The following is a 13,421-nucleotide window of genomic DNA, read 5'->3' as shown; positions in this document are numbered from 1 at the left end:
TTTTTTTTTTTTTTTTTTTTTTTTTTGTAATTTATCCTCATTTCTCCTCCTTCTCGTCTGGATGGTTTACTTATTATTGTGCTTCACCAACGATTATAGTCGATGAGTTGTATGTAACGCTAAATCTAAAATGATAGAAAAGACAAAATAACGATACAGCAAAAAAAGATTTAAAAAAAAAAGTCAGTTTCATTGGGAAAAATACAAAACATTCAAAACTCAAGCATCCATAAATTACGACACCGTTGGTAACAACGGCGGTGCAAAGAACACGCCGCTTATCTTCACTGAGTTGAGAAGACTATCGACACAACTATTTTGCTCAATCTTGATCAAACCCTTCTGAATCCGCAGAACCTGCAAACCAACAGATATAAACCTCTGTCAACTCTCTTAAACCTGTCTCACATCCACAACCTTGTAGCATTCCCGAGACTCCTCTTTACAGCCTTTAACACTTCACTCTAGAACCCTCGAAGTCATTCCTTTGCTGCAAAATAACTCCGCAAAACATCTCCATGTTTGCTGTCTTCACCTATCTTGGCACTTGAACTTTTAAACACCAAAGATCAATCTGAATCTTTAAAACCTCATGAGCTTCATCTGACTTGTGCCTTTAGTTACTTCTTATGAAGCAAATAGGTGAACCAGAACCCTACTTGTTCTTCTTTCTCAATGCAGTTACTTTCTGCATTTGATATTTTCTTGGATCTTTACTCAATTGCTAGGACCAGCAGCTCTTATGAAGAACCTTGTTACTTGAAGTGAATGAACCAGAGACAAATTATTTGCAAAAACTTTGCACTTGTCTCTCTCTTACCGTCTCCGAAGAGAATCACTTCAGTAAATCTCTTATCTTTAGATTGTCTCTTCAGTCTTGCTGAACTTCTATCCTGCAACTGATATCCAGATGTCTTCACCACCATCAAGCATCCTTTAAACCTGAAATTTTCCTTTTCAAACTTGTTGCAACTTGATTATGCTTGAACCTTTCTGACATCATAAAACTGTTCTTGAACCCATGTCTCTCATAACTCACTTTTGATGAGCTTCTAAACCTGTTCACTCAGACCATGTCTTTATGCTTATGCTAACTGAGATACTCTGTAACTGTACAGCTCCACCTGAAATCACAACCCATCTTCATGAACTTGTATTACATCCCTGTAATACTGATGACTCCACCTGAAACTGAGATCCTTGTATCTCTCACTATTCCCCCATGTTTTGCTGAGCTAACAACATCTTTGTCACTGTCTCTTATGAATCTCAATCATAAATCTTTGTGTGCTTGACTGTGTAAACCATGACATATTTCTTTGTCAAAACTTGGACGCATGTTACTGCCCATTATGTAACTACCTCCAGCAGACTCTTTTAATCTTTTGAGGACTCTCCAAGAACCTGCTTCTAATGAAGCTCCCAATCTGATTTTGTAGAATATTATTGTGAAACTTATAGTCTTATAAACCAATTAATCAACTTGTTAACTTGTTATAGCTGTAGACTCCTAGACCTTTCACTCCACCACTCTGCTTTGTCCCACCAGAAAAAGTGTCTTCGGCAACCATCTTAATTGCTCCATTCATTTATTATTAATTGCAGAAATTCTCAAACTGCCTTGAATGTACAATTTCTGAAAATTCCAAAGAACCACCTGAACAAAACATGTAACTTACGGTGCAGGGCCGTTAAACTTGATTCTTCAAGTCTTGATCTTTCCTATAACCAGCTGAGCCATCTTTCTTTCTTCTTCTTGACTCTCATACTTGAGCCATAAGAACCAGAAACCTGTTTCTTGTTGCTTGATTTCTGTAAAACTGACTTTCTTTATCAGCTTTAACCAAGAGTCCATCATCTTAAGTCATTTCCAGGAACCTAGCTAGAGATATTGCAGCTCTAGCCTGAGCCAACCTTATTCTCCAGTTATCTCCTTATTGACTTCTACTCTTCCATGCTACTTGTTTAGTAACCTTTTGACTTAGAAAAACACAACCCTTGTTGTTCTTTCAGAAAAATCATCTGAATTCAACACTTCCAATGTCACCAATAACCCAACAGCCGATTACTGCAGCAGCTTGTCAATTTCCTTTCTTGACAATACTTCCACTCACAGACCCCTGAGATCTTCTTGAACCTTAAAACCTCACAGCCTGTAACAACATCCAATTCTCAGAACCTGACACTTAACACAGAGACTGAACTTGTAGCCGAGACCTATTAAAAAACTTACTCAAACCCTGAAATTTTCATAGTCATAAAACTGTCTTGAACTCAACAGCTATCTTAACCAAGTTTCTGGCTTACTCCACTACTTTGAATCTCAACCTTTAACATGATCCTTCACCAGAAAATAACACATAGATGCATCCTCCAAAGGCGTCCCCTAGTAGCCAGAATCTATGAGCTTCCAAAGCTGTTCTTTCAACCAATCTTGAACACTAACTGAAGGCGTTTTAAAACAAATATACTCAATCTGAAACCCAGCAAAGAGTATAAGCTTTCCTGTGCTAAAATCATCAATTTGTGTTCTAATCCATTCCTTAGAAATGCAGACCTTGAGAATCTTGAAACTTAACATCATCACAAACGTACATGTGATTTGCAGCGGATAATGGACTACTTCTTCTTCCAGATTTGAGTATTGAGAGATGCTAAACCGATTCTGCTTTTTGTAAAAGAGTCAAACCTTTAAACTCAGATCTTTGAACCTGAATCGAACTGAACTTTGAGAAATCTTCAGTCAACATCAATCTCAAAACGATTTCTTTAAACATATACAAGAACAACTTCCTGTAACAACCGTCTTCGACTCCGTCTCTGATCTTATCACACTTCTTATGCTTGCAACAAATTTGCTTCACGTTTGATAACCCAAACTTGCCAGTGGAGGATATTAACTTAGACGATTTCCGATTCCATCAATCCTGAAATCAACCTCAATCGATCAAATCTTTCCGATGATCTTTCTTCCCCCAATCTGATGTACTTCGATCTAAACTACATCGACCATAAACTCCTCGTGATTTCAACATCATTCCTTGTGAATTCTTAAACTAGAACTCACATCGATGTCTTACTTAACGAGAGCTTGAGATGAGAGAGAGAGAGAGAGTAAACTTACTGATTACATCGATTTCATAAACCAGAAACCAATTGATGCGATTAAATCTTACTCCTTGGATCTTCTTTCCCCAACTACAACGTCTTGTTCAAGAACTACTGCAGTTCATTCTTCCATCGATCTTGACATCGCAATGTCCTCTGATTTCTTTTCCTGAAGTCGCAATGTTAAAGAAGCTTCAAATCCACTGTTCCGTTCAAACCGCGACGCCTCCGTATTCCATGGAATCGACGAACCTTGGCTCTGATACCACTTATTAGACCGATTAGAACTGTTCCATGTGGAACCCTACATCTCGCCGGAGATTAACTCCGGACTTGGCTCAAACTCGAGCTCTATCCGTTACAATCTCTCACCGGATTACACTTGGAACCACTCTCAGTCACCAACCCAAATCTATCTCTCTCTCTCTCTCTCTCTCTCTCTCTCTCTCTCTCTCTCTCTCTCTTCTGTTACAAAGAACTCTCTCTCGTAACCAGAACAACAAGAGTAGTGAAGAAGAAGATACGAAGACTAATTGCTGAAGACCCTTTTGCCCCTTAAGTTGTGACTAATTACCACTGCCCCATGACAAGTGCTTATCACGTGCAGATGAAGAAAGCTTGTGTAGAAACTTCTACCTCATTCAGAGTCTTCATTCAGAGTTTTGAGGGTCACTTATTCCAACCACAAAAAAACAAACCTTCAAACATCTCTTTTCCAAGATGGAGTCATATACTTTAACCACCTCTTCCATTTCCTACGCCAAACCTCCTTCTTTCACCCTACTTCCTCCGAAACATCATCAGTCTCACTTCTCATCCTTTCCAATTCCTCGCCATTGTTGGCCTTAGCGGCGCCTGAAAATCAACTCTTCTCGACATCCTGGCCGCAAGAACCTCTCCCACCTCAGGATCAATCCTCCTCAACTCCGTCCCTGTAAAACCTTCTTCTTACCGAAAAAATCTCTTCCTACGTTCCTGATAAGTTTGGAGATGTGATCTCCTCTCTTATCTCTTATCTCTTCTCTAATCTCTATCCAATGTCGTTGCTTCTCTCCTCAGAGAACTAAACCTAACACATCTTGCACATACAAGACTTGGTCAAGGCTTGTCCGCTGGTGAACACAGCAGGGTTTCGATTGGTCTAAGTCTTCTTCACGATCCTAGACGAACCCACCTCGGGTTTAGACAGTAAATCCGCTTCCGATGTCGTTCGAATTCTCAATTCTATTGCTACGTCTAGACAACGGATCGTGATCTTGTCCATACACCAACCTAGTTTCAAGAGCCTGTCTCTCTCATCGATCGCGTATTACTTCTTTCCAAAGGAACCGTTGTATATCATGGAGGGCTTGACTCACTCGAAGCTTTCTTGCTATTTAAGGGATTCATGGTTCCTCCTCAGCTGAATTCTCTTGAGTACGCTATGGAGATACTTCAACATTGAAAGTAAAAAACAGAACAAAAACAGAGCATCGTTCGATATAAAAGCTCGAGAATAACCGAAATAAGCCTTCTTTCTAAGAGATTCTGGAAGATCATATACCGTACGAGGCAGCTGCTTCTAATTAACATCTTAGAAGCTCTTGTAGTCGGTCTTGTCTTACGCACCATCTACCTTAATATCGGAACCGGCAAAGAAGGAATCGAAAAGCGATTCGGCCTTTTCGAATTCACCCTCACGTTCCCCCTCTCTTCCACTACCCAAACCCATCCAATATTCATTCACGTATGAGCGACCAATTCTTCTCCGAGAAACCTCAAGCGGACTCTACAGACTCCCTTCTCACATTCTTGCAACTACCTTGGTTTTCTTGCCCTACTTACTCCTCATCGCAGTCATCTACCTTGGTTTTCTTGTTCTCTGGTTACTTCATTTCTAAAGAGAGTCTTCCTAAGTATCGGCTCTTCATGTACTTCTTCAGTTCTTCTCGATGTACAAGTATGCGTTGGACGCACTTCTGATAAATGAGAGTACTCATGTCTGCTCAACAAGTGCCTAGTCTGGTTTGAGGAAGCTCCTGTGAAAAGTTGCATAGTTACTGGAGGTGGCGTGTTAGACAAGCAAGGGCTTCATGAAAGACAGAGTGTGGTTTAATGTTTATGTGTTGTTAGGGGTCTTCGTACTCTATCGTGTTTTGTAATACCTTCAGATTTCATGGTATATATACACAAAACAATTGTTCTTCGCTGTTTTATTATTTTTATTATTTTGCTATAAATGTTAATATCATTATGAAAATGAAAAGCACTGGCTGTTACAAGAGTAAAAACCTAATGATTCTGAGACCCTGACAAAAAAGAATAATAACGAGGATTCAGATTGGGGAAATCACAATGAGCGTCACATGATGTCACAAAAAAACCAAAATATCTAATTAATCCTATAGTATTATTGACTGAATCAATTAAATAATGACTCGATCAGAGGCCGAGAGAAGGGTTGCGGTTACGTAATATAGAGAATCAATTGTAACAAGGGACAGGAGGAGCCATGTTCGTGTAAATTTGTAGGTTGGACAAAAAGTGGCGAGATATGATGTCTCACGGGTGCACATAATGTAGAAAATAGTTCACAAGACTTCAGAAAATAGTTCAGACTTCACCAGACTCCAGAAAGAGTTTTCATTTTTTAATAACCATTCACTCTTAATTGAGTTCAAAGAGTTCACCAGACTTCATAAAGTTCACAAAACGTAAGAAAGAGTTCACAAGACATAAGAAAGAGTTCACAAGACATAAGAAAGAGTTCACGAGACTTTTGAAAAAGTTCTCAAATTGGATTGCAAATATCTAGATTAGTTAGAGCTGGCTATATCTTCTCGATTGATGACTTGAGCTGGTCACGACCTTCACTTTCCCTTAGCTTCCACGGCTGAGATTTCTTCATACAGAAGATGTGGGGAAGGAAGTCTTGCACCCCCAAATACATACCTCAAGTATACGGCTATGACTGGATGATGCTATCAAGTACTTTTTGACAAAGCGGACAACATCTTTCTTTCTTATCTCTTTTAATTCAGAGATTAGATTCTTATTGAAGCCTTGACAGAATCTGCAAGTAAACCAATAACTTAGTAAATCAAAATAGTGCAAGCTAGGCCAAACTATTATTTAAAAGATGTAAATGTTACCTTTTCTCAGTAATCTGATCCCACAGATCATCCCCATCCCCATCATGATCTGGGCATGTCTGAACCAAGAACTCTATGTGGCCTTTAAAGGTATCTTCATGAACCTCTTCCTATAAGTATTAGGAAGTTGAATGATTAACAAAGCCTTTTTAATGAAAATACTATACAATAAACTTCAAATTTTAATTAGAAAAACATACCAGAGATACTTCAAGAGTCTTTACATAATTGTATATACGACTTAGCAAATATGCAGGGTCGTACACTGAAGAAGTAATGTTGATTACGAATCGGTTGATTCCATACCTAAAATCAACATTGCTACCAACACGGTATCCAAGTTTCTCTTTTGCACTAGATTTCATAAAATTCATTGTTAACAACCACACCCAATACGAAACATTTGATAATTTTTCATCCAAAATATTCAGAAGAAAACTAACCTTAGTTGATCTTGTAAGTTATGGTCTATCATTGCGTGGAACAACTTTAATATTGCTGTTTTCTTGGCAGAGAACTTCTCATATCCAATTTGGAAAGTAACCTGCCAACAAAAAGAATAAAAATGAGACAAAAGGAACATTATATAACTTAAAAGCATAAGTTTCTGTATTTACCTCGGCATAAGAATTGATATCAGAATTAACTTGAACTCTGACATTCTTTGTATTGGTGCCACGAGGAATATGTATATATTCCTGATCACAAGGAATTTCTACACTCTCTTCAAATAAATGGGACATGTGTAAAGATTCATCTTTAGATATATCTCCTTTGAATAGACCCTCAATGAACATCTGCAAAAGAAGTTTAAAAGAAGTTAAAAACGAAAAAAATAAATCACTTAGAAAATCACAAATCGAGAAAAGATTGTTGGATACCTTGGAAGACATATGAGGGATGAACTGAACAAAATCATCATACGAGATTGAAGACAGAGATTTCAACATCTGATCAATGTCATAACATGATTCTGTTACTTCTTGTAACATCAAGTTGTTAGAATAACCAGAAACTTCCAGAACGCTCTTCTTCAGAAGATTCTCCACTAGCTCTTTTACCATCTGAAAGAGAGGATCATAGATACTTAGCAATATAAAAAGAAGATTGCAATATATTTTCTTTTATAAATAAGTTCATACCTCAAAGGTGGTTTCGTATGGATGGGTAAATGATTTGAATTGCTTCCAAATCTCAGAGATGTAGTTGAACAGATTTTCTTTAAAGCCACTGACTTTGAATTCAATATTGATTTTCTCAAAAATCAATATTGATGTTTCAAAATTCGCTTCTCCTCCCTGTACATATATAACCTTGGGTAAGAATTGTTTAGTCTATACATCTTTCATATAAAAAGAAATGAAGTTATGAGACACTTACTTGGTATAAGATTTCTGACAAAGAATCTTTTAGATGATTCACATACAAGTGAACCATTAGTTGATTCTTCAACTCAGAGGACAAAGCAGGATAAACAATGAAACTAACACTTGGCACTTCATCGTTGTCAGGTAAATGCCATAATTTAATATGCGACTTGTGAACTAAAGGCTCATTATCATTCTCAATCATAAGATGATCCTCATTTGGAGAGAGAGACGGAAGAAAGTTGTTCTTGGGGGGAAACTGAAAACGCTGATTTGCATGAAATCGAAGCCGCCATTCACCAGTAATGGTAGATGGAATTTTCGTTTGTTTGTAGTAGGAGTTGAACCACGATTCCACTAAGCATTCTGAAAACAAGGATGAAAGTTAAAACAAACAATGAGATCCAAAAAAAAAGAACAAGACAATGAAATTTGACTACTTTACCTCCTTCATCAAGTGATTTATCAACGAAATCAAGGCTCATATTTGAATTTGTAAAAAAACTCAGAAGGTCTAAAACTGATTGGCGGTTGCAAGAGAGATGAGTATAATCTCCAGAAATAGATTGCTCCAATGTATAATAATAACTTATGTTGGCTATACAAAAACAAAATTTTATTAGAACCAAAAATGAAATTGATGATAAAACAAAGAAATATCACAGGTTCGTAATTGAAACACAAGAATATCACAGAGACATATCAAATGAAACACAAGAATATCACCTGATCCATGCACCACAAGATTCATTGAAGCACCCACAAAATACGTTTTGAACATACTCAAAAGTTGGTCATGGAGAAAGTCATTTCCAGAAAGGGACTTTTTGTTGCCTAAGGATGCAAAAAAAAAAAAAGCGAACAATTTAAAGACAAAGGCAACTTAAACGTTAAACAATTTAAAGACAAAGGGACGAATGAATCTTATATACCCCATGAAAACTTTGTAAAGGGAAGATTCTTGTGGGCTGTAGATGCAATGAGCTGCTCAAGACGTGTCATGTCATCTGACCTATGTAATTGAAATTCTGAAATGAAAAGATCAAAACTTGTTAAACATGAGTTATAGCAATAGAATGATAACACTAATCTAACAAGCATGTACAAGAAACGAAACCTGAATCCAGTAGTTCGATCTCACGAACCATAACGTCAGCTTTCAGTTGCGGATGAATAAATAGCTTTGAAAACCTGGAAGTTAATTGGTTAATATTTAATATCAATATACAACAGCTAAAGTAACCTTTTAAGTCCAGGTTTCAACATTTCAGCATCGATTTGCATAGTGAACATGGTATAATCTAAATACGTAGTAGCATTTGAATCACCACCATACTGAGTCGTAAATCGGGATAGCTAAATTTAGAAAGAAAAAAAAAAACCCTTTTAGATACATATTTGGAACAAGTGATTCACAAAAAAAAAATCAAATTGATTTTTGGAAAAACAATTTACAAAAACAAATTGATTAAACAATTGTACCTCGTTCCCGTCTGGATATTCGTCTGATCCATCAAAAACCATGTGTTCTAGAAGATGCGCCAAACCTTGAGCATCCCGCGGATCTCGAAAAGATCCGCTTCTAACCAGCATCGCTGCAGCGGCTGTACCTATACCATCCTCTGAAATGAGAATAGCTTTCAGTCCATTATCTAGACGGATGGAATTGATTACTTTCTTGCTTCCCGGGGGCGCTTCAACTTCTTCCAAGGCCATACTATCACCTAAGAACTCAAAGAACAAATCACAATAAACATCAAAACGCAAAATCCTTTCAAGACCATATAGGCTAAGAAATCAAAGAGCAACAACAAAAAAAAATCAGGAAAATGTGGAAGTACTAAAGTAGAAAGATGCTCACTGTGGTCGAACGGCGAGACAAGTGGAGAAGAGAGACTAACGGCGAGAAGTCCACAGTAGGTCAAAGGATTTAGGTTTGTCAATACAATTGACATTCTTAACCGGACCGAAATACAAACTGAAATCATTTTAATTTAATTGGACCGATCCGTTGGGTGGATTATTTTACACTGGTTTTTCAAAACATTTACCATCTTCCACGCAAAAACCAAAAAATGAAATTCACAATGTAAGGATATTTTTTTTATATTCTTACTATTTTCTCAATAGATATTAAAAGTCATTTCATATGAACAAATTCTTCTATTTTTGTAAATATTTAACAATTATTGGCATTAATATGCTTTTAATCAATAAAAATATTTGAAAATAAATATTTGAAAAGAAATATTTTTACTAACATAATTATATAACCAAAAATATTTAAAATATATATATATATATATATATTGATTTTCTTTTAAAGTAACCTTACCACTGAAAGATTTTGTAAAACTATTTATTTAAAAAAAATAATAATAATATTGTAATCTAAAGAAACATATCGTCATCCAAGTTTTTTTAAATCTAAGAAAAAAAAAACTAGACAAATATCATTCAGGTTTTTTTTAAATCTAAAATCTACTGCAAAATCGAAATCCAGATGCTAAAAACACAAAAATCAGTTTAAAAAATCAACATCTAAATCCAATATGCACGAACAAAAATTGTCAAAAAATGAATAGCAAATCAACAGTAAATCTCTAAATCAACCTTGTTGCATATTGCTATATGCTTGAGCAAAACAAATTATAGCAGATCATAAGTTTGAGCCAACCAGTTATTGGTTTGTTTATATTGGTGGCCAATATATACCAGATCTAGCAATGAGATATGGCTGCCTCAAACTTATTGCCTGCCATGATTGATTTGCTCAGAACCCTGATCTAAGGTTTGCCATAGAAGCTAATAAGAGAAATAAACCTGAGATGAAACAAAAGATAAAACACAGAAAAACTGAAGAACGAGGAAAAGATGAAGAAGCGAGGGCAGAGATAAACTGAAGACTTAGAGACAAAACTTTATTGAAAGAAGTAGAGTGTTTATAAAGAAGACGGGGGAGGGATTAGGTCGAGGGGAGATTATACAATTAACAATTAGGTTAATTCTCCGGTTGTCACGCTTTTAAATCTTACTTAATTCCCCGGATATTTTATTTATTAAAAAGGGTTTCTCTTTATACAAAAGTAATATTCTAGTACTTGTTTACATTAAAAAGGCAAAATCGAGCGCAAAACGCGGATTGGAGTACGTGTTAACGATTTTGAAATTTTGACCAAATCATTAGGGTAAAAGGAGCATTCAACGCACAAGTTTTAGGATATTAGGTTAATTTCCGAATGTCACGCGTGAAATCTTTACCTAAACGTCTGTAAATCATCATACTAGTATTTTTACTTGCCATTATTAAAACATTATATTCTCCTTTCATTTTTATACAGAAATTAATAACACTCTCCTTTTTTTGAAAAGTGGATCACATGCAAAGCAAAGGTTGAAACGGCATCCTGTGACCACAAGTAGCACTAGTTTACAAAATATAGAAAAGATATTTTTTTGTTCTTTGTCGGCAACCATATATTTTTTTGTTCTTTGTTCCTGAGCATGGGCGGATTTTTTCTCGCCAACTACATGGACAAACATATAATTTTACCATCCCACCAAAAAAAAAACATATAATTTTACCGGTTTATAAGATATTCCATTCATTTAATCTAGGCAGATATATCTTACAAATTTAATAAATATTTAAAATGGTTTTTTTTTTTTTTTTAATGCTCACAAAAACATGATTCGTATTTCTTAGCTTAACAATAGAGTACCGAACATTTTATTTCTCCTCATAATTCTTACTTACTATTCTCTCTATTTCACAAAAAAAAAATTGTTATTTTCACACTTTTTCTTGTTACAAAAAAAAAACTGTTATTTTATGTTTCCAATGCAAATTCTAAGATTAAATCTCTTTTTAAGCCCTGTTATTTGAGTTTATTAATTAGAAAAGAAAAAACTTTAATGTATTTATAAAAAGTAAAACAGAAATTTAAATGATTTCTTAATATTTGTGCATTATATCAAAATGACAATATTTATGAAACAGAAGGAGTATTTTTTATTTTAGAGATATTTTAGTAGAAATATTAATTACTATTTGTATAAGCTTATTCAACTTTAACAAAAAAAGAAAAAAAAAAAAAAGCTTATTCAATCATCAACATCAAATAGTATAATATTTTCTCTTTTGAAAAATGTATTTATATCGAGAAATCTATTCAAAATGTATAAATTTTAAATATTAAAAATTATTTACCTTAACAAATATTATATCTCAGTTTTTTAAAACATTTTTATACCTAATGTTTAGTTTTATCCTTTAACTTCTAAATCACAAGTCACTTGTCTAAATAGCTTTTATAGGTAATTAAAAAAAATATATAAAACATAACAACATGTTATTAGGAGATAAAATGTTCCAATGTATGCATGTTCAATATGTTTATTGTTCCTTCTATTTAGAAGGTTTGATATATAAAATGTTCCTTCATTATATATATGATTAGATCTTCGTGATCTTGGTTGCTCCCGTACTCTAGCTAGGCGAATCTCCCAAAAAAACTTCATCAAACCAAAATTGTTTCTATGACGAGAAACGACAAATCTCATACTTTATGTTGTTGTTTCCAAAAATATATATTTTTTCAAACACTCATGTTTTTTTTTCAAGTAGTGGTCAGAAACAATATATCTCACTAGATGTTTGTTGGAGCCTTGGAGGAAAATATTATTATTTTCCACGTAGCTTTGTGCCAAACTCATGAGAAATCTCAAATCTCTCGATGAGTCGATGACTGACCTCATATGTCAGCCGCGTCCGAGAATCCCGTCCAGTGAATATGGAAGCCGCTAGGGCCTTGTCAAGAAGCTCGCAAATGTTTGAACTATTCAAACAATATTTCACTTCTCTATAAATTACTTTATTGTATTAAACTACTCAAACAAGGAGAAAAAAAAATATCACTTTCTCATGTATAATAAATTAACAACATGTTATCTATACTATTAAAAGAAACTACGGTCTCATATAAACAAATTTTAAAATTAACGAGAAAAAGCAATAGTTGACAAAAAAAAAAGAGAGTAGTAGTAGTTGACCAAAAAAAAAAGAGTAATAAAGGAAATACAATGTCAGTTTTAGGAACTGGTATCTAATGTCTAATTAGAGTTTCCAAATCAACCACCTAGACTTTTTTTTTTACCACCAGCTAGACTTTCTGATAGTATATCTATTGTAATAGTATAATAAGAAGTTACTGAAAACGAGGGCAAGCGCCGAACACAACTACACAAGGCAAACATTAGGTCAACCCTATAACGCTAAAACAAGTAAAAAAAAACAGGGAGTCTCTTTTTTTTTTTTTTTGTGGGCAAACAAAGATTTCAGTAACCAGAAAGGACAGAGTTACACTCCATTACAGGAGGAAAAACAGGGAGTTAAGAAGACACAGCTCATGTGGTTGACAAAAAGGATACAGCTCATGTACATATTAGTAATTGGAGACAATATTAATTAAAAGCTTAAGCTTTTTTTTTGTATCTGTATGTATCTACGCAATGTACATATCCATTGCGAGACTTTTCAAAGTATATAAAAGCTTTCGATCTGTAGATGTGTGGATAAGTGAAGCCTTGTTGGGTTGACCTGTTGCATAACTGGATTAGATATAGATATAAGGATCTGTTAAACATACTAATGCAAATATATGTATGAATAATCTTTCACGACCATGCATATATTGTATGCTCCTGATCCAAGTCCCCAACAACAATAATTTTTCAGTACATGCGCATGTATTTTATGAACTAGATCTGTAAGACTATAACTAATAAAAGGAAAAAGTTTCCATTCCTTTTTATT

General features: G+C 34.8%; 1 protein-coding gene and 1 pseudogene across 3 annotated transcripts; one reads left to right on the top strand and one right to left on the bottom strand.

Annotated features, from left to right (window-relative positions):
• LOC104730882 lies at window positions 3,806-5,272 on the top strand (annotated as a pseudogene).
• On the bottom strand, window positions 5,697-9,834 carry LOC104730881 (nardilysin-like). 3 transcript variants are annotated; one of them, XM_010450123.2, is made up of 15 exons: window positions 9,468-9,834; window positions 9,089-9,337; window positions 8,943-8,962; window positions 8,724-8,797; window positions 8,539-8,634; window positions 8,333-8,440; window positions 8,052-8,204; window positions 7,620-7,972; window positions 7,382-7,537; window positions 7,121-7,303; window positions 6,857-7,036; window positions 6,683-6,783; window positions 6,440-6,593; window positions 6,240-6,349; window positions 5,697-6,160 (listed from the first exon to the last, which is right to left on the bottom strand). In XM_010450123.2, the coding sequence occupies exons 2-15, from the start codon at window positions 9,320-9,322 to the stop codon at window positions 5,992-5,994; spliced, it is 2,091 nt and encodes a 696-aa protein (XP_010448425.1). In that variant the 5' UTR covers window positions 9,323-9,337; window positions 9,468-9,834; the 3' UTR covers window positions 5,697-5,991. The 3 variants fall into 3 exon arrangements, with proteins under 3 accessions (XP_010448425.1, XP_010448424.1, XP_010448426.1); XM_010450122.2 differs by having other exon boundaries at window positions 9,089-9,330; XM_010450124.2 differs by lacking the exon at window positions 8,943-8,962 and having other exon boundaries at window positions 9,089-9,330; window positions 9,468-9,831.

This window comes from Camelina sativa, chromosome 12 (genome assembly GCF_000633955.1).
Source record: "Camelina sativa cultivar DH55 chromosome 12, Cs, whole genome shotgun sequence".
Classification (NCBI taxonomy): domain Eukaryota; kingdom Viridiplantae; phylum Streptophyta; class Magnoliopsida; order Brassicales; family Brassicaceae; genus Camelina; species Camelina sativa.
The sequence above is the reverse complement of the archived record's forward strand: the minus strand, read 5'-3'. Positions and strand labels throughout refer to the sequence as shown.